We start from the raw sequence: 21,901 nt of genomic DNA on the forward strand, positions 1-21,901 counted from the left end.
GGGGGCAACCCCTTGGGAACAAGCGCAGCGAATTAGTCTGGGTTCAGGCTTCCCTAGGTTCCTGGTTGTTACCAGAATCCATGGGCACGATTTCAAGCTGATGAAATCAATTCTATTCATTCGCCACATTGAAGGTGTCTACGGTGAACTTGAGGACCTTAAGAAAATGCGCAATGGTGGTTTGCTTTTAAAGGCAAGCACTGCGATCCAAACAGATCGGTTGCTTAAGTGTGACCACTTTGGCGACATCCCCGTCAAAGTGGAAGAGCACAAAACCTTGAATCTGGTTCGTGGAGTTATTTTCCACTGTGATAATTATCATCCTGAACACTGACGATGAATTGATGGAAGACATGAAGCACCGTGGCGTGACCCACGTCCGGCGTATCACACGCAAAGTCAACGGTGAAGACATTGCCACGGGTGCATTCATAGTCTCCTTCAAATTGTCAGTGTTGCCAGAAAAAGTCAAGGTAACAACCTATCATTGTAATGTGAGGCTGTACATCCCACCTCCTATGCGATGCTATCAATGCCAGAGATTCGGACACATGGTATCTCGTTGTTCTAATCAGTCTGTGTATGGTACATGTGGGAAACTAGCTCACGGTGCGGAGGAGTGCACACCTGCGTACAAGTGCACTAACTGCTCTGGTCTTCATTCTCCTCGAGATCGGAACTGTCCGACCTATCTGAGTGAGAAGAAGATTCAGGAGATCAAGACCCTGGATGGTCTTTCCTACCAGGAAGCGTGCTGTAAGTTTAATTCTCTGAATGCACCGGCCAAGACACTAGACTTCAGCATGATAGCTCAGTCTCTCCCAGGTTCGTCATTTTCAACTGGAACACCTATCCAGAAGATCGCTGCGCCCAAGGCGGCAGTTGCTCCAGGGAGTAGCGCTGCAAAAAGAACGAACTCGAAGGCGGGTCCATCCCGGCCTTCGACCACCAATAAGCCTGTGCCGGCTAAGAAACGTACGCCGGCACAGAAGGGGAAGAAGACAACGTCTCCTTCCCCTACGAGGTCGGCGAAAGCCGCGCCTAAGCTGGCGGAGGCAGCATCGTCGACCAGGGCTGGGAAATCATCTCCCAGCCCGTCCAAACAAGAGTTGACGGCGGGGAAGACGAGCGCCCTTACTAGGCGTTCTTCCACTTCTCCTATGAATGGGGCCTCACGCCCTCTACCTGGAGGGCCTGAGTCTGCACCAGCAGGTCCTCCGCTTGGAAGACCTGCATGCTTCCCTCGTAGGAAGAAACCCCCGCCCCCCGGACTACGTCGAAGAAATTCAAGGCCTGCATCACCTCGTCTGGTGACGAGGTGCTGCACATGGAGCATTTATCTCCATCTTCGGATGGGGATGTGATTGTAGGTTAGGTAGCATTACGCTGCTTCTAACCTAAACTTCAGAAGTCCACACTACAATATGGCACTGTTACAGTGTAATTGTAATGGTTATGACAGGCATCTTGCTGAGCTATGTCAGCTCATTAGTGAGTACAAAGCGAGTATAGTCTGTATTCAGGAGACGAACTTCAGAGCAGGTCATCATACGGTCTTGAGAAATTACACACTATAATCGACAGAACGATATTATGCCCACCAGGCGTATGGTAGTGTGGGTATTTTTGTCTGTTCTGATACTTATTGCGAAGAGGTCCCTCTAAGGACCCCACTGGAAGCAATTGCGGTTCGGGTACCGCTGCCTGTCACAGCAACATTGTGTAACGTTTATTTTCCACCAGGCCAGCCTCTTAACATAAATGATGTCACTGATCTTGTAGATCAGCTTCCACCTCCCTTCCTCTTATTGGGCGATTTTAACGCCCATCACCCCATAAGGGGCTCTGAGACGCCTTGCCCCCAGGGAAGAGAGCTGGAAAGATTAGTAACAGAGCTGGATTTATGTATTTTGAACACAGGGGAACCAACACACTTCAGTGTACGTTACGGCACATACTCTCGCATAGATGTAAGTCTATGCAGCCGAACGTTGGTTCCGCTGTTTCGATGGAATACACACGATGATCTCTGTGACAGTGACCCTTTTCCCCATTATCCTTACTTTGTTGAACCAAAAATCCATCGAGGCTCCCCCTCGATGGAGAGCCTCGATGGATTCTTAAGCATGCAGATTGGCCAAATTATACATCACTAGCTGTCTTTAACGAGATCAGGTGGACCGTTGGTGAGGAAATAACTTACATCACCCATGTTATTCTTGCTGCTACTGAGGAGTCCATTCCGTTCTTCTCGGGGACTCCAAGTCGAAAACTCGTTCCTTGGTGGAACGAAGAAATAGCTGCGGCTATCAAAGAACGCCGTTACACTCACAAACTTTTCCGTAGACAGCCTACTGCGGCCAACTTGGTAACATTTAAGAAACTCCGCGCTAAGGCGCGAGTTCTTATTCGCCGCCAAAGTAAGAAGGCTTCATGGAAGAGATGTGTCGTCTATGACGTCACATACTCCATCATCTCAAGTGTGGACTAAGCTTCGACAGATTTCGGGTATCCAAGGATCATCTCCTGTACCGGGAATTTCCATTGCAGGCAGTGTCACCACTGACCCTCTCACGATTGCTAACCATCTAGCTAGTCATTTCGCGGATGTATCTGGCTCCGGGAATTACCATCGTGATTTCCTCGCTCTGAAGCGGGAGGCAGAAGTCATCACCTTAGTTTTGCCACTCGAGCTTCAGAGGACTCTAACGTGCCCTTAATGGAGTGGGAACTCCGGAGGGCCTTAGCGGTTTTCAAGGACACGTCTCCTGGACCGGACAACATCCATAACCAGATGTTGAAACACCTTAATGATCATAGTCTACTATATCTCCTTCGTGTGTTCAACCGAATCTGGATAGAGGGTGAGTTTCCATCTCAGTGGTGAGAGGGCATAGCCATTCCTGTCCTCAAGCCTGACAAAGATCCTAAGTATGCAGGAAGTTATAGACCGATTTGTCTTACAAACTGCCTGTGTAAGCTATTTGAGAGGACGGTAAATCGCCGACTCGTGTGGTGTCTGGAGAAACAAGGTCTCTTGTCCGAGTACCAATGTGGTTTTTGAGCCGCTCGCTCGACCATTGACCACTTGGTACGCCTGGAGAGCTCTATCTAGGATGCGTTTCTCCGCAAACGGTATTTGGTAGCTGTTTTCTTTGACTTACAAAAGGCCTATGACACCACATGGCGATATGGTATCCTTTCAGTCCTGCATCAATGGAGGTTCTGAGGTCACTTGCCGGTCTTTCTTGCGAATTTTTTGTCCCCCTGGCTATTCCGTGTCCGAGTAGGGAGGACATACTCACAATACCATGTTCAAGAAAATGGAGTCCCACAGAGATCGGTTCTTAGTGTCACTTTGTTCGCGATTGCCATAAACGGTATTGTCACTGCTGCTGGTTCAGCAGTAATACCGCCGCTATATGTGGACAATTTTGCTCTGCACTATAGCTCGCGTAATATGGCAGTCACGGAGCAACAATTACAGCAAGCTATTAGGAGGGTGGAGCAGTGGACCTTAGAACATGGCTTTCGGTTTTCTACCACAAAGACCTCTGTTGTCCACTTTTGTCGTCAACATACTCTTCACCCACATCCTGAACATTTCTCTAGGAAATGTCGTTCTTCCAGTTGTTGACACTTACCAATTTCTTGGGCTCCTTTTCGATAGCAAATTATTGTGGGAACCACATGTGCGGCAGTTAAGTGCAATGTACTAAGAAGCTGAAAATCATGAAGTGTCTTAGCAGCACTTCTTGGGGGGCTGTCCGCACGGTGCTCCTACGATTCTATAGGGCACATATTTTATCTCGGCTAGACTACGGCAGTGCAGCATATGGCTCAGCAAGATCAAGCGTTCTTGCGAAGTTGAACAGCATCCACCACAGCGGGGTTAGGTTGGCGATGGGAGCTTTTCATACAAGCCCCATTGCCAGCATGCTCACTGAGTCTGGTGTGCTGCCTTTACACCTGAGGTGCCAGCAGCGCCTACTTACGTATGCTGCAAATTTGCGACAGATGCCACTTCATCCAAGCTATCCTTGCGTGTTCAACAGTTTCAACCGTTTGCTGTACGCTGCCTGTCCTCGAGCACCGCTGCCGGTTGGAATACGCTTGGATAGCGGTTACAGATTATTTCACGTACCTTCGGTTCCTTGACTTGTCAGAAAACCAAGTGGGGTACCTCCGTGGGTAGTACGACGACCTGAAATAATCCTGGATCTGCACACTGGCCCAAAAGAAAACACGGACCCTTCGATTTATCGAAGGCTCTTTCTGTCCGTTGTTGGCCGCTATCCAGGTTCAGTCGTCGTCTACACAGATGGTTCAAGGACAGAAACGAAGGTGGGCGGTGCGTTCACTGTCGGCAATGATGTTTCTTTTTGCTCTCCCGGAAACCTGTAGTGTGTACACAGCAGAGCTCTATGCCATCTGTGAAGCTCTTCGGTACACACTGTCCAATGGACGCCGACACTTTCTTCTGTGTACTGACTCCTTGAGCTCACTCCGGTCTATTGATACTTGTTTCCCTCGACACCCTCTGGTGCAGTGGGTCCAGGACCTGCTGGCCGGGTGTTCGGATGCCAGCACCAGAATCACTTTTATGTGGCTCCCAAGCCACATGGGTGTAGAGGGAAATTAATTAGCAGATAAGGCTGCCAAGGAGGCAGTTACACTGCCCCCGTTGCCTTTCAAGGTTTCAGCAAGTGATATTCTCACTCATCTGAGACATCTGGTTATGTCCCATTGGGAGATGGAGTGGCAGGCCATTCCACTTCCAAATAAGCTGAGAGCGATAAAAAGAACAACGAAGGTATGGAGGACTTCCCTTTGGGCTTCGCGGAGGGAAGCTGTGGTATTATGTGGTCTTCGGATCGGCCACGGTATCCTGACTCACTCGCATCTTTTGAAAGGAGAACCCCCTCTGGTGTGTACCTGCGGCAATCATCTTACCGTGGTGCACATCCTTACGGAGTGTATGGACCTGGTCGATCTTCGCCGTAGTCTTAACCTCTCAAGTGCTGTCTCCCGTATCTTGCGAGATGACGAGCAGTCAGCAGACCTCGTCATCCGCTTTATGAGGGATAGTGGTCTGTTTTATCGTGTGTAATGATGTGCTTTGTCCTAGTGTATTTGTGTCAATTGCGCTTTTATCCCATTGACTTCATTTCAGGTTGTGTTGCGTATTTTAATGTGTTATTTCAACGTCTAGCGTAAATTATGTATATATATCTGTACTACCAGGCCTAAATGACGCCCGGTAATGATGACGTAGTGTTTTATCCTCCGAGTAAATTAACCGTAAAATGTGACTAAAAATGTAGAAAATGTCGAAGATTAGTGAAAAATGGAATGTTGTCTGATTCATGTGATCGATGGTGGCATTATAAGTGTGGAAATTCCCCTAGAGACTTAAAAACTAATGAAAATGTTGACTGGATTTGTGAGCAGTGTTCGGAATGTTGTAGTTGGCGACGGCGTTGACGATGAAGCACCGGAAACAATCAGTGAGGAATACAAAAGTGCATTAAAAATTATAAACATTCTACAAAAGGACAATGAGGTTCTTACAGTTGAAAATCAAGAATTAAAAGAAAGACTGCGATTACTAGAATTTGGGACTGACCATTCTTCGCGTGATATACCGGTACCAGTAACAAACTCGAGCACGTGGTGTCAAGTAGTTCATGGATGGCTGGCTAAGAAAAAATCTACAACTGAATTTCCGGAAATAAACATCAGAAATAGGTTTTCTGCCCTAAATAATTTAATTCTGGAAGAAAGTGATCGTGCGTGAAAGCAAATCATCGCGATCCGCTGCCGTTGGCGTGCCGAGGTTAAAATTTAGGCGTAGATTTCAGATTCAAGACCCAGTTAGGCTTAAATCAGCAAAGGTAGCTGTGTTTGGTGATAGCCAAGGAAGGGGAATTGCGGGAATGATAAACGACGAGAATATAGCAGCAACCGGAGAAATATATCCAGGAGCTTCTATCAGCAGTGTCCTGGAAAACGTAGAAGAAGCAACTAGGAACTTCGGGAGCGGCAATGCAGAGCTTATCATCGGTGGGACGAACGACATAGCTCACAACGACGCCAAGAATGTAAGATCACAACTTAAACATACACTAGGGAAGCTGACCCACACTAACGTCTTTGTAGTGAACGTGCCCCACAGGCATGATTTGAGTAGAGACTCGTGTGTGAACATTGAAGTGGACAAGGTCAATACGGATATTGTTAAGATTTGTAAACATTTTCGGAATACTCAGGTTATTGAATGCAGCAGTTTCGAGAGATACTGTTATACAAAACATGGCCTCCATCTAAACAATTCAGGTAAATGAAAGATAGCAAATATTGTTCTAGGTTTTATTAATCTTAAGATATGTACTGTAAAACAGGCAACTCCCTTGAGTTATAATACTGACCAGGAAAACTAGTAGATAGAGCCAGCTGTACTTCAAGCTGGCTCAGTCAACTAGAAAATGAAACTCAGGAAAGTAAGGAATTTCAAGTTACCCAATTGCAACAGTCAAGTTTTAGGGAGGAAGGGGGTCTGAGATTGCTGTTGGTAAACTGTCAAAGTGTAGTAAATAAACAATTAAAATTCGGTACATTGATGGAATCTTATGATCCTGATGTGGTGATAGGAGTGGAATCGTGGTTGAGAGAAGGGGTGGGTAATAGAGAAGTATTTCCAGAAGAGTACACAGTCTATCGTAGAGACCGAGGAGATGAAAAGGGAGGAGGGGGGGGGGTTTATTCTGGTGAAGGAAACTTGTTGTTCACATGAATGGTTTACCGATGAAAGGGATGAAATATTAGGGATAAAATTAGTTTGTGATAATATGAAGGAGGTGGGAATTATAGGAACATACAGGCCTGGAAGAGAGGAAAGAGACATGGAAATATTTGAGAAAATAATAGATTATACTCATAAAAATAATAATAATGATATGGTAATAATTGGGGGAGATCTAAATTTGCCTGAAGTTGAATGGAATGGAGCTGCAAGTGAAGCTCATGAACAGAAACTGGCAAATGAGTTAATTTGGGAGGGAGGATTTACACAGGTAGTACAAGAACTGACTCTTCTCAATAACTTACTAGATGTATTATTGGTTAAACCATGGGAAATTGTTGATAAAACAAGATAATTGAAGGAAAAGGTGACCATAAGGCTGTAATAATGGATGTAGGACTCGTACCAAAAAGGCTTAATAAGAGAGTTACACAAGACAAGAAATTATACAGAAAAACTAAAGTTGATGAATTTGGGACTTACCTTAAATCGCAATTCAGTTGTTGGATAAGTGAAGGGAGTAATGTGGATACACTTTGGGCTAAATTTAAAGGAATCATTTGGGAAGGAGAGAAGAGATTTGTACCTGTTACGAAAGGTAAAATGACATCAGACCGTGTTTATTATTCAAGGGAAATAAGAAAGAAAAAAAAAATGTAGAATAGTAAACAGGAAAATCAAAGAGGGTGGGGAGAGTACAGAAACTAGAAAACAGCTATTGAGGAAACTGAATAGAGTGAAAAAGGAAGCAAAAGAGGATTATATGAATGGCATACTTCAAGAGGGTAATGTCCACAAAGGGAAATGGAAAAAGCTGTATTCATATATCAGGAATAAAAAAGGAAAAGGAATCCAAATTCCTACAATGGTGGGAGAAGGGGGTGAACACTGTTTAACAGATACTGAAAAAGCAAACCTATTTAGTAGGGAATTCAGTAGATGATTGCCAGGAGTTGGAAACCGAAACAGAAGATATAGAGAGAGAGACACAGAGGGAAACAAGAAGCTTCTCATTCACAAATGAAGATATATTCAGAGAAATCCAACTGCTTCAGCAAGGAAAAGCAGCAGGAAGTGATCAAATTACTGGGGAGGTATTAAAGACAATGGGGTGGTACATAGTGCCTTATTTAAAATTTCTCTTTGACTATGTCATAAATAATAGTGTAGTACCAAAGGAATGGAAGGAATCTATTATAATAATACCAATTTATAAAGGAAAGGGTGATAAAAGGAAACCAGAGAACTACAGACCAATCAGCCTGACCAGTATAGTTTGTAAAATACTGGAGAGTTTAATATCAAAGTACATCAGAGGGATATGTGATGATAAAAATTGGTTCATGAGGAGCCAGTATGGATTTAGAAAGAAATTTTCTTGTGAGGCACAACTAGTGGGATTTCAGCAGGACATATCAGATCAATTGTATTCAGGAGGTCAGTTAGATTGCAGTCATAGATCTTTCCAAAGCCTTTGATAGAGTGGAATATGGAATATTATTAAAGAAATTGGAGGGAATAGGATTGGACGTAAGGGTTCACGTTGGATAAAAACATTTCTAAATTCAAGGGTTCAGAAAGTCCAAGTAGGAAATAATCGCAGGAAGAGAAAGTTTGGAAGGGAATTGCACAGGGTAGTATAATTGGTCCGTTACTTTTCTTAATATACGCAAATGATTTAAGGAACAATATAACTTATAAGATTGTATGCAGATGACATAATTGTTTATAGGGAAATAAATAACATTGAGGATTGTTCAGAATTACAAAGGGACCTTGAAAGTATTCAACAATGGGGTGAAGAAAATAATATGAAGGTTAATGGAGGCAAATCAACTGTTACAACTTTTACAAACAGGAGCTTTAAAACTGAATTTGAATATACTTTGGATGAGGTAGTTATCCCAAAAGATGGCAAGTGCAAATACTTAGGCGTGAGATTTGAAAGCAATTTGCACTGGAAGGGTCATGTTGATGACATTGTTGGGACAATAATGTATTTTAGTGTATTTTAGTGTACCATTTGCCACCGAGGTGGACACCTCATTTGCAAATAAAGAGATTTATGTTTTTAATGCCTTATTCATTTGTTTCCTGTATTCTCTCTTATTTTATTAGAAAATAAGGCATTGCAAATTAGATCCACTGATTGTTTTAATGTCATAATGAGGCTACTTAAAGGATGCAATAAAGAATTAAAAGAAAAAAGTTACTTAAGTATGGTTCGTCCATTATTGGAATATGCAAACAGTGTTTGGGATCCTCACCAAGAATACCTAATAAAAGAAATAGATAGTGTGCAGAGGAAAGCAGCAAGATTTGTAACAGGGGATTTCAGGAGAAAGAGTAGTGTATCAGAAATGTTAAAGGAACTAGGGTGGGAAACTTTAAGTAAGAGAAGGGAGATAACTAGACTTACAGGCTTATATAGAGCCTATACAAGACAAGAAGCATGGGGAGATATCCGTCAGAGGCTTCAGTTGGAAATAATTATATCGGCAGGACAGACGACAAATATAAAATTAGAAGGAATCTTAGCAGAAGCGATTGGGGTAAATTTTCATTCATTGGGAAGGGTGTGAAGGAGTGGAACAGTTTACCAGGGGTAGTATGTATATATATATATTTTTTCGTTTACGGCCATTAGAGACCACGTTAGATAACAATTACATGTTTCTGGAAGCCTTCCTCACAGCCCAGAACTTCAGCATCCTCTCTCTGGCAGCCTGTCTTCTTTCGTCCGTCCACCCACGGTTAAGTTTTGGTTCGTCATGGAATCCCTGAAATCTGTCGATCACTGACCTAAACTTAGTTCGGTTTGAGATGTCTTCCGAATTTAGTCCCACCTGTCTTAGATCCTTTCTCACCTCCCTGAACCATTTGTCCGACACTTTAGGTCTGCTGTCTAGTATTGTGAAAATCCTTTTCGTTAGTCTCTTCTCATCCATTCTAAATAAATGCCCATAGAATTTAAGTCTCCATTTTCTCATGGACTCAGTTAGCCTTTCATTGTCTCGGTAAAGTTCTTCCCTTCCTCGCAGCCTATACTGTCCATCCACAATCTTTGGACCCATTATTTTGCGAAGGATCTTTCTTTCAAATTTCTCAGCTTCTCTCAGTCCCGCTTTTCCTGTCATTTGGGTAGTGTTTGATCCTTTTCCAAAATCTGTACAGATATTCAAAAAAAGAATAAACAGCAACAGAGAAAATAAATGAAGTGTTAAAGGGGATTCGACCAGAGCAGGTTATTGTAAATAAAAAAATGTGTGTGAATAAATTAATTCCATCCCCTGGTCTATCGAGTTTGGACAGCCAAAGTAGGGGACTGCCTGTAGGGGTGAAGTACAGTGGGGACTTCGAGGGCCCTGGGACCGCTATGGTAGCTGTGAAGGCCCTTCAGGAACTCTGAAAAGTGGTGGCAAAAGGGGCTCTGGTTAAGACTCAGCAGGTCGTTATGCTACTTAGGTTCCAGAATGGGTAAAAAAAATAAAGTAAATAAATGCAATGTTAAGTTTAATCTTATACCAGTTGTATAGTATCATTTGAAGTAATTCCACATACTGTATATCAGTTGACTATATTTGTAAGTAGTACAGAGGATATAAGTAGAATTTTGTAAGCAATATAAATTTATTAAGGATGAGCTGTGTGTTTAATAGAAAAAATTGTTAGCGTAATTGTATAATGTTGTATTATGTTCTTCTCTTGTTAATTTCATATATAGTGCTTGACAATGATGTATTTTAGTGTACCATTTGCCACCGAGGTGGACACCTCATTTGCAAATAAAGAGATTTTGATTTTTGATTTTTTTTAATGCCTTATTCATTTGTTTCCTGTATTCTCTCTTATTTTATTAGAAAATAAGGCATTGCGAATTAGATCCACTGATTGTTTTAATCTCATACTCATTTTTCTTCATCGCCATTTTTTTAACTCTAGTCAGTGGATACATTTTAAAATTTTAACTATCACATATCATGTCGTTCATCTCATTCCATTACGGGCCGATGACCTTCGATGTTAGGCCCCTTAAAGCAACAAGCATCAAATCTATATAAAAATACCTCACTTATCATGTCACAAATTTTTGTTTTGCCACATAAGTGTCATCACATTTTTCCCCCAGACCTGATAATGTTCTGTGTCATCCCTTATGAAAAGATAGTAATTTCCAACACAGGTAAGTCAGGAGGTCGGTTGGAGATGTTGCGGGATAACAGGAAGCGGCTTTGAATTCTCGAACTTAACAAAGTAAATTGCACCTTCAGGAAGCAAGCTGTTAACTTTATTCTCTCCATGTTCCACGTATCTGACAATACTAGTCAGAAGAAAGCAGACAAATTAGGATACAATGCTCTGCATAAAGTTTGGCCTCTCCTGAATAAATTAGTTGCTAAATTTCGAGAGACATATTGCCCAGGAGAAGCTGTAACTATTGATGAAGGTATGTACCCATTTACGGGTAGGTTATTCAGAATGTTCAGAAACCTGTCCCTGGATAATACATTGGGACAAAAATTATAACTGAGAACTGGATCTGTGCTCCAATGATTCTCTATCATCATATGCAGGCTAATACACATATGCAATAAAATTGCAAGAAACTTTTCATCTCTGCATTAGTAACAGTACTTCACTGCGTAAATCGCGAATTGGGACTTAATTTACTTTGCGACCAAAGTTTAGTTAGTCGTTGACGTGCATATAAATTAGTCTGCTCTTTCCTTGTGTTCAATGTTCATCATGTCCATATTGATGAAGTGCGTAGAAAAGAAAATTGATTGGCTCACAGGACTGGTCTAAGCCGATGTTCTGTTCCATCCCGCTAGGTCCAGTGTGAACCATCTGCAAACAGCGACAGTGATTTTGCTCTTTCAGCAAACGATGCAACTTCCTCCAATAACTGTTCTTTCTGTTTCTGAGCCATGTCGATCCAAATGAAGCTCAACACAAGCCACGTGCAGAACAAACAATAACAAACAACTTTAAGTGGGAAGCTCCTTTCACGAGTTTGCTTGCCTTCAAACAGATCGATATTCTTCCACTAAACAGTGATGTGGTGTTATCTAGCGATAGTATGTGCAACTTCATGCTTACTGGCATCCGCATGGGAGTGCCAGAGCTGTAATATTACGTTTGTCTTCAACACAAAGCGCGAGAAATTGAACGACGTAGTATTACGCTCGCCGCAGTTTCAGAAAGTTACCTTGAAATGTAATAGTACGGTGCCCACGCTCTGTGTGTTAATTTTTGTGCACCTACCACTTTAATCATTTCCTCCACATCTTTGAATTGTTCATCATACCATTGACTTTTGGCTTCTCTACATGATTTTGAACTTTATTCTTAAGTTCCTAATGGTTCCTTTCACTTTGCTCTGTAGTTACTGATTTTCATTTTTATTTCTCTTTGATCTTTTCCAATATTTCTACCATGACCCAAGGTTTTCTTGCAGCTGGCTCTGAAGATTTTAATACTTCTTTTTCCACATTGTAGACATTGTCTCGTAGTTTGCACCATCTTGGTTTGTATGGGAATTTCTCTTTGCCTTCTGCTTATTTCTAGTTGATATTTTTCCTTCTGTAATGGATTTCATAGTATCTCATTGTTCCTCTTCTTGATCATCTTGAAACTTCCTAGCTTTTTAAACCATACGTTGATTTTGCTGAAACCAGTGAATGGTCAGAGTTAATGTCTACACCAGGATATGCAAGGGACTTTCATAGTTGATTCCTGGTACCTATGTTTGACAACAGTGTAATCATTTTGCTAATGTCTTCTGTCGTCAGGATTTTTTCAGGTATACCTCCTGCGTGGGTGGGCCTCACGGAAAAATTAAACTAGTCGTTGGCCTTGTTCATTCCTCCCTGCCTAGACCAAAATTTTACACTGTATTTCCTTCACTGCCTTCTCCAACTAAAGCATTAAAGTCGCCCATTAAAATAAATTATCACTTGCTTTTGTAGACTTTGTGTTCATCTATTTGTTCATAGAGTTCATCCACTTCCTCATCTGTGATTGAGACTGGCGTGTAGATCCATAGTCTAACTAAGTCAGTCGGTGCTGATCGTACGGACATCTTCATTAATTGGGGACTAACAATCTTGGCTGTCAAATGGTCCAGGACAACTGGTACACTCCTTGTTCTGCTATGCTTCCAGAATGGATAATGCGGTATCCTGAAGTTACAAATTCCGCTTAAGTTCTGTAACGTGTTTATAAGAGTCCTTGAATATGGATACCTAGTCTAATATTTTCTGCTTTTAACATCTCCATTTTTCCAGGCTTCGACATCATTGGAAATAAAAACATATCAGATGTAAAGCTTTTCAGGCGTTTGCTCTATTAACCAGCGTTTCGTCTTAGGTCTGACACTAACTACATCTGATATGTTTTTGACATGCTCTATTGGTGAAAAATATCTAATTCCCTCCATGGGAATTTAGAATTTTCCATTCGGAATCATTGGAAATTCCATGTTGCTACTTTATACTGGGGTTTCTTATAATAAGGACCTGTGAAGCCCTGGTTTTTTCCCTGCTGGGCCCAACTGCATTTTGATAAACACCTCAGGAAGTGGCAACTCATTGTACATTTAATTGCTGTGCCATCATAGACAGAATGTTAGGAAGGTTAATGTGGTAGTTTCCCGTTGCTTACCGCATTGCTGAGGCTGTTACAGCTGCACTCAAGGGTGTTCAGTCTGACAACCCACATCAGACACTTGTACATTAGCCTGTCAGCAGATACTGAGAAAGGCTACTGCCCCCTTCTCAGGTATTGAATTGATACCCGCCCTTAACAAAGGATAGATACCTTTTACTATTCTCTGTCCCTGAGTACTAGGGTGCTGCTTCTGCCACCTGCACTGTACCAAAATCCATCTTCACCACTGTAATTACCAGTGAGGTCTTCACTCATTACTCTAAGCTTGGGTCCACCACATTTATAACCCCTGGAGAGAGGGTGACCCAGTATTTTAAGGTCCCCAGGAGTTGGGCTGTCTGTTGGTCTGCAGGTCTCTTTCTGGGGGTCTTTAAACCAGCCTACATATCTGTAGGCCCTGTATCCGCCACCCGGGGACATGCCCTCTGTAGGTTTCTGTTGTTTTTGTTTTTTTAATGCTATTTGTTCAGGGCGTCGACCTATAGAGATCTTTTGCCCCTACTTGCACCATATGATATGAACCTGCGTGTAATTGGAATTGCAGAAGTGTAGAGTGTTGAATGTGAGGAAAGGACGTTAAGGACGACACAAACACCCAGTCCCCAGGCCAGGGATATTAATCATTTACAACTAAAAAACCCTGACCCGGCCGGGAATCGAACCCAGAGCCGCCAGGTGACAGGCGGACGTATTGCCCCCTACAAGGCTTTAGGTTACTGAAACAAATTTCTTCACGAGCATAAGTAATATAAATAAAACATAATCATTATTAATAAAAGGCAGAAGAAAACATTCTTTGTGCATATTATAAGTACTCTGAATCAACTACTGTACTTAAAATGAAATTCATTAGTACATTTTCTAACTTGAGGGGACACATATTTTGGCAGCAACCAACTCTATCCCTCTTTCTCAGTCTTTCACCATGTCTCAAGCTGCTGGGATACAGAGCATTTGACCAAGTGTTATTCCATTTTCTTAATGTGTGTATTTCAATCAGATTTTAAACTATTTTCTTTTCTTTGCAGTAACACAACAGCGAGGAAGCTATTATGCAATCTGATATGTTCATCATTCCAAACCAAAGAGAAGAATACGGTGATCATTGTGAGTTTCTTTGTCGTCAGTGGGAGTAGTGCAGTATTTTAGTATTTTTATTTTTAATTGTAATAATCATCCCAATTTTTATTTTATTTTAATTCGTTACAAGTGCTGATGACTTAAAATTTGACATTTGAAGCACGTCTGTTGTGTTTTTTAATTTATGTATGAGTGTTACCAAGTGGTGGGCACAGTGAAGTCACCATTTAATATTTTACCGTGTGTGTTGCACAATGCACCATGTCCTTGCTGTGTTTTAATCAATTTAAAGTGCAGAGTGTTATTAACGAACACTGAACAAATATTTTGTTGTTTATTAGAAGTTGTAATTTCAGTGTGATTTGTTCTGTGGTCATAAATACAATGCTGCCCCTTCTGTTGTATATTAACATTTTAGTCATGCCTGCAGGCAGCCACATGATCAGGAGTTGTATTTTTATACTAGGCTGAATCCAAGATGCCCTGTTCTTAACTATATGTTGGAATATTAATATGAGTAGATAATATTTAAATTCCTCTGGTTTTCGTATTGTAATTGTAAAGCAAGAACGTTGGGTCTAGTTGAATGATCATATTCCCCTATAAAACTGAAGCTGTTAAGAATAGCCTTACCGGGCGAGTTGGCCGTGCGCGTAGAGGCGCGCGGCTGTGAGCTTGCATCCGGGAGATAGTAGGTTCGAATCCCACTATCGGCAGCCCTGAAGATGGTTTTCCGTGGTTTCCCATTTTCACACCAGGCAAATGCTGGGGCTGTACCTTAATTAAGGCCACGGCCGCTTCCTTCCAACTCCTAGGCCTTTCCTATCCCATCGTCGCCATAAGACCTATCTGTGTCGGTGCGACGTAAAGCCCCTAGCAAAAAAAAAAGAATAGCCTTATTTCTTTAAGTGGCTATTGACGTAGATGTTAGGCCCCTTTAAACAGCAAGCAATCTTATTTCTTTAAAAAAAAATCTTCTGAATATTATTACCTAGATAACTGTCCTACAGGGGCCATTTTGTAAGTTGTGACAGCTGTGTTCTATCTTTCGATAAAACGGCAGCAACTTAATTCCATGTTATGTGTTCGAAGGCCACTGGAATGTGCTTCTCAGTACTAGTACCAAATTGGATCTAGGTACAGGAGTGAATATCAGGGGGCTATCAAAATATAAACAGAAATCATTGTTTTATTATGGACAAAGGGAAGACAATTTTTTCCCATCTTTAAGCTCTGTTGTAAAATTCCAAACACTGTCAACAAAAGAATACTCTTATATAGACACATGATTTTTTTTCATTAACAGTAAATGCGACAAAAACAATTTTGAAGCAATTTTGAGATATCTTAATGAATTGTATGATTCTGGTTAAGAAAACTGTGATTTTGTTTTGGCAAATTACAGCGAATTGAAGTGATAAGGCCGGTTTAAAGCAAAATTTACTTATTTTGCAATAAGCGCGAAACTGCAGCGAAATTCATGGAAAATAACAAACTTTGAAATTGTATTCCAATATTACACGTATGACGGGAAACAGAAGGCAGAATAAGGATTTCTCAATTCAAAAGAATTACCTGTTTGTTTTAATATCGCCGGGCGAGTTGGCCGTGCGGTTAGGGGGCGCACAGCTGTGAGCTCGCATCCAGGAGATAGTGGGTTCGAATCCCACTGTCGGCAGCCCTGAAGATGGTTTTCCGTGGTTTCCCATTTCCACAACAGGCAAGTGCTGGGGTTGTACCTTAATTAAGGCCCATTCCTAGACCTTTCCTGTCCCATCGTTGCCATAAGACTTATCTGTGTAGATGCAACGTAAAGTACATAGCAAAAAAAAAGAAAGTAGCTTTTTAATATTCTAGGAAATCCTTTAATGCTATGGCGATCTAGTATTTCCCTCCAACTTGCTTCACGTTTTCTTTCACTACATAGCCTACTTAAAAGATAGTGTGATAATAAGTAGCCTGCATGTTAAGTGAAGATATCAACTATGGTCATGTAGGGTGAAAGGGCAAGTGCTAGTCAAAACTACTTAAAGAACAACGAATGATTATCAATGTTCTTTCTGTTTATATATCTCTCCCATAAATAATTCACAGATCACACAAATGAGACTTTTTATGAATAATTTTAGAAAATTATTACAGCAAAATTCGAGCGATGGGGCATGGCCTATTTCATGAAATAGCATGAAAAATTTCTTCCACTTCACAAAAGTGTACACAAATTAATGCGAAAAAGTCATGCTTCTACTCATATATGTGAATAATTCCTGCACAATCCAACACCTGTCTTCTGTTAACAGTTTTCAATAATGGTCACTGACACTTGTCTGTGAGCGGACATGGATCATCCACTTCTCGACAGTTCAACAGTTCTTACAATGATATATGTATTTATTGATCCTACCATTCAATACAATATTTCATTATTTTACAACAGACAATGCCTTACATTGTTATGTATTATTAATGCTAATACGTTGTCTTTTTACTGGACAGTAAATATCCGAAATTTAGATAATATTTAAATTCCTCTGGTTTTTGTATTGTAATTGTATTTTTCCTGCTAATCAAAAGAATTACCTGTTCGTTTTAATATCAATGTGTGTGTGGAGGGGGGAGGGGGGGGCTGATACGGCTGAGATGCTGGCATTCTGACCCCAGCTTGGCTGGTTCGATCCTGGCTCAGTCTGGTATATATATTTTAATCTGACAATGTTTCAATTAATATAGGCACTGAAGATGACTCATAAGTAGTTGAAACATGTTATAGTTGAACCGTCAATACAGAAAATTAAGTTTATGGTTCAGCAGTTGCTACACATCTACATTTGAAGACCTCAAGCTTCTCTTAGCTTTGCACGACACTGTCGTGAGTATGTGCTGCAGAGAACTCCAGTTTTCATGTTATGGTCTCTGTTCAACTTACATCAGCATTGCCAACTTGCTAAAACAAAACTCTGTTCAAAACTGTTCTGCTAATTCATATTAGTTGGTTGAAAATATGGTTATATAACAGTTTATATGAAATGTACAGTAATAAATTCACTTATCTTTTATACATACACACATATTTGCATTGAAATGCTCCAAGGACTAGAATAATCACATGTAGGCCTATTCACTGAATAGTGCAACATACATGCTAAATATGCAATCGTTTGTCTGTTTAATGCACTTTTTTTCTGGATCAAAAAAGTATTTGAAGTAAAATAAAAAGCAAATGAAATGGATACAAGACGACGAAAACAACTACACATTAACTCTTGAGCGACCCTAAACATTTAATGCATTCACGAGCAGAGCTGCACTGGATCAGAAAACAGAAAGCAGGAAGTATTTTGTTTTCCAAGTCTTGGATGGGAAGAAATTGGACATCTCTTATGTTCCATTGCTGGGCTGAGTAGCTCAGACGGCTGAGATGCTGGCACTCTGACCCCAGCTTGGCTGGTTCAATCCTGGCTCAGTCTGATTGTATTTGAAGGTGCTCAAATACAACAGAATTGTGTCAGCAGATTTACTGGCACGTAAAAGAACTCCTGCTGGACTAAATTTTGGCACCTCAGCGTCTCTGAAAACCATAAAAGTAGTTAGTGGAACATAAAGCAAATAACATTAATTATTGACTTATTTTCCTTCAGTCTGTTTTAGTCAGTACTTGGAATACTCTTCATAGACAACCTCCTTCCGTAATCACTGCATGCACTGAGGCACTGCGGTGGGTACTGCTGTAGTGCAGTCAATAAATAAAGGTGTGGTAAAGGTCCTTTTCCTTCCTTTAAAACTGAATTGTTTAGAAAAGTAGATTCAAATTAAGAATAGCATTTACTAGTTAAAAAAAAAAAAACATTTCAACAAATGTTTTTCAATGAATGTGTTTTAAAATGAAATTCTGCCAGGTTTTAGCAGTCTGCTGTCTGCTTCAAAATCTCATTTCTGCTGTACACAGCAGAAGTCTGCTACATGTGGCAATGCTAACTTACATCTATCTCGGAACAAGGCCGGTATCACACCAACTTTTTAGTGCGTTGCTAACTAGCCACCAGTGCACACAAATGCCATCTTTGGGTGACATTCAGTAGAGTGCCCCCATGTGTTTGGAAGATTTTAACACTCTTGCCATAACTTACTACCTGTCACATAGTATCAACAAGAATAGAGGAAAGTTCATTCGTATGGAGTAAAGAAGACAAGTACAAAATGTGAAAGTTTAATTACCCTCCTAGATCCTCCGTGGCTCAGGTGGCAGCGCACCGGCCTCTCACCGCTGGGTTCCGTGGTTCAAATCCCGGTCACTCCATGTGAGATTTGTACTGCACAAAGCGGAGGCGGGACAGGTTTTTCTCCGGGTACTCCGGTTTTCTGTGTCACCTTTCATTTCAGCAACACTCCACTATCATTTCATTCCATCTGTCATTCATTAATCATTGCCCCAGAGGAGTGGGACAGGCTTCGGCAGCCGGCACAATTCCCATCCTCGCCGCTAGATGGGGCTTCATTCATTCCATTCCTGACTGGGTCGAATGACTGGAAACAGGCTGTGGATTTTCATTTTCAATTACCCTCCTATTATCAGCATCACCTTAAGTTCAAATTATTGCACAATAATTGATCAAATATTGCATGTTACATTTCGTGAATTTTGTGTATGTGTGTATACAACAATTGGGTGTTGCCATGAGGAAAAGTTTGGAAAGCACTGTGTATGTATTTTCCTACTGAGTTAGAGGAATGCACTAATGATGAAATGATGCAGTAGCAATGTTAGCATTTATTTTTACCTTTGATGAATCTGTAGCAACAAAGAGCTTGTAGCCGACTGAAGTGATTCCCTTGCCAGGATATAGTATTCTTTCTCCTTTACTGCTCCCTCTACTGCTAGATTTTATAGCTGTTAATAGTAAGAATATTACACTGGTGCACGTTTCACCACCAATGTCAGCTGACGAACTTCTGTTATTTTCTGGGATAATAGGCTGTATGGTCTACTCTTTGCAGCAAGAAGGCTGGGTGATGGTGCTGTGGTATAATCCTCCTCAATACGTACCCCTTGTCAGTGGTATGGTAACTGCGTGTAACACAGTCGTTCCCCAGTTCTTGTGTTCTTTAGATGCCTGGACTGCAGTTTGAAAACTGTTGCTAGTTGTGTTAGTTGTTTGTCAAATCTTTATTGATTAGCATCTAGGAATTGGGCCTCCCAGTCTCTTACCATTTAATTTGCCTTTTATCATCTACAGTTTGACTTTTTCTCTTCTTACTATATGGCCAAAATAACTTCTCGTTGATAACATCACACATTTCTTCTGAACTCCCAGTTTGTTGATGAGGGATGCATTTGTACGCTTTTCGGTCTATAGGATATGTGTTGGGTCAAGTTTCCTATGATGGACTTCCTTTACTGTCCGTGTTTCTGGTGCATACAGTAATACCGGAAAAAAAAAAAAAGGGATTTAGCAGGCAGAGTTTTTTGTTTATTTAGTGATGCCCTTCAGAGTCTGAAAGAAGGAAAAGCAACTGGTGTAGATGACATCCTAGCAGAATTACTAAAAAATTTAGGTATCAGCATGAAAGACCAGTTATTCAGGGTAATAAATGAATGCTACGAAAGAGGAATCATGCCAGAAGACTTCACACAATGCAGAACCATTACCATACCTAAAATAGGAAGGGCAGTTGACTGCACCAATAAACACTATTAATATTAACACATGCCTCCAAGATACTCCTTAACATAGTTAAGAACAGAATAAAAGAAAAAGTAGATAAGTATGTTGAAGAAGACCAATTTGTATTTAGAGAAGGCAGAGGAACAAGAGAAGCAATTCTGGCCTTACCCATGTTATTGGAGAGAAGGATGGAAATGAATAGAACGACTTATCTTACCTTCATTGACTTAGAAAAAGCTTTCGACAATGTGAACTGGGAACTACTGTTTAGAACTATGAGAAAAATAAGACTAGACTGGAAGGATAGAAGAATGATTAATCAACTGTATCTGAACCAAAGCACAAAAATAATCATCAATCAGGTAGAAGATAAGGCCAGAATTAGGAAAGGAGTTAGACAAGGTTGTCCCCTATCACCATATTTATTTAATATGGTCATTGAGGAAGCTATTCAAATCATGAAGGAGAAGACGAAGGGAATAAAAATCAATGGTGAAAGGATACATTGTATCAGATTTGCAGATGACATCGTATTAATTGCAGACTCAGGAAAAGAAATGAATAGAATGATGAAAGTCCTCTCAGGCACTCTTAAACTATGGAAATTAAAAGTAAACAAATGGAAAACGAAAGTAATGGTAATACGGAAAAACATGGAAGAAATTAAAACCAATATAAAAATTGACGACGTCAGAATTGATCAGGTGAAACAATTCTGTTATCTTGGTAGTATGATAACAGAGGATAATAGATACTTCCTGGAAGTAAAGAGAAGAATAGCATTGGCAAAACAGGCATTTATGAGCAAGAAAAACATTTTAACCAGCACACACATGAATATAGATGTCAGAAAATCCTTTGCAAAATCATTTGTATGGAGTACACTTCAGTATGAAAGTGAGAGTTGGACTCTGGGTAAATTAGAAAGGAATCTACTTGCAGCTGCTGAAATGTGGATATGGCGGAAAATGACCAGAACGAGCTGGACGGAAAGGAAAACCAACCTTGAAGTCTTAATTGAAGTTAAAGAAGGGAGAAGATTTTTAAATGAAATGGAAAACAGGAAATTAAAATTTATTGGACATGTCATCAGACACAATACTTTCATCACTAACATACTTGAAACCGAGCTCGATAGCTGCAGTCATTTAAGTGCAGCCAGTATCCAGTATTCGGGAGATAGTAGGTTCGAACCCCACTGTCGGCAGCCCTGAAGATGGTTTTCCGTGGTTTCCCATTTTCACACCAGGCAAATGCTGGGGCTGTACCTTAATTAAGGCCACGGCCGCTTCCTTCCCACTCTTAGCCCTTTCCTGTCCCATCGTCGCCATAAGACCTATCTGTGTCAGTGCGACGTAAAGCAACTAGCAAAAAAAACATACTTGAAGGAAAAGTGCTGGGAAAGAAAGGGAGAGGAAAACCTAGGATGAAGTATTTGGATGACATCAAGAGGAGGTTAGGTTGTGTCAACTACATGGAACTGAAACGAACAGCCAATGAAAGAAAAGAGTGGTTGCATCGAGAAGGCATTAGCCTTTAGAATATTGATAGTGATGCCATTATCTCTCCAGATTTTTAAAAATCTTGCAGTGCAGGCATGTATCATATTGTCTGTTTATGTAGGAAGGTTCATGTTGGGACCACCAAATGCAATATTAACACCAGGCTGAAAGAACCTAAGCATCAT

General features: G+C 40.9%; 1 protein-coding gene across 3 annotated transcripts in view; it reads left to right on the forward strand.

The window, feature by feature from the left end:
* Positions 1-21,901, forward strand: part of LOC136874358 (non-structural maintenance of chromosomes element 3 homolog) — a 165,354-nt gene that overhangs the window by 115,838 nt on the left and 27,615 nt on the right. For 2 of the 3 annotated variants that reach the window (XR_010860256.2, XR_010860257.2), the window contains exon 7: positions 14,500-14,578. Coding sequence is in view for 1 of the 3 variants with exons in the window: in XM_067148000.2 (XP_067004101.2) it covers positions 14,500-14,502 (3 nt within the window). In the remaining 2 variants the exon portion in view is untranslated. Of the gene's footprint in view, positions 1-14,499; positions 15,135-21,901 lie in introns of those variants that run through there. The other variant, XM_067148000.2, reaches the window with a different exon arrangement.

This window comes from Anabrus simplex, chromosome 1 (assembly GCF_040414725.1).
Source record: "Anabrus simplex isolate iqAnaSimp1 chromosome 1, ASM4041472v1, whole genome shotgun sequence".
In the NCBI taxonomy this organism is placed as follows: Eukaryota; Metazoa; Arthropoda; class Insecta; order Orthoptera; family Tettigoniidae; genus Anabrus; species Anabrus simplex.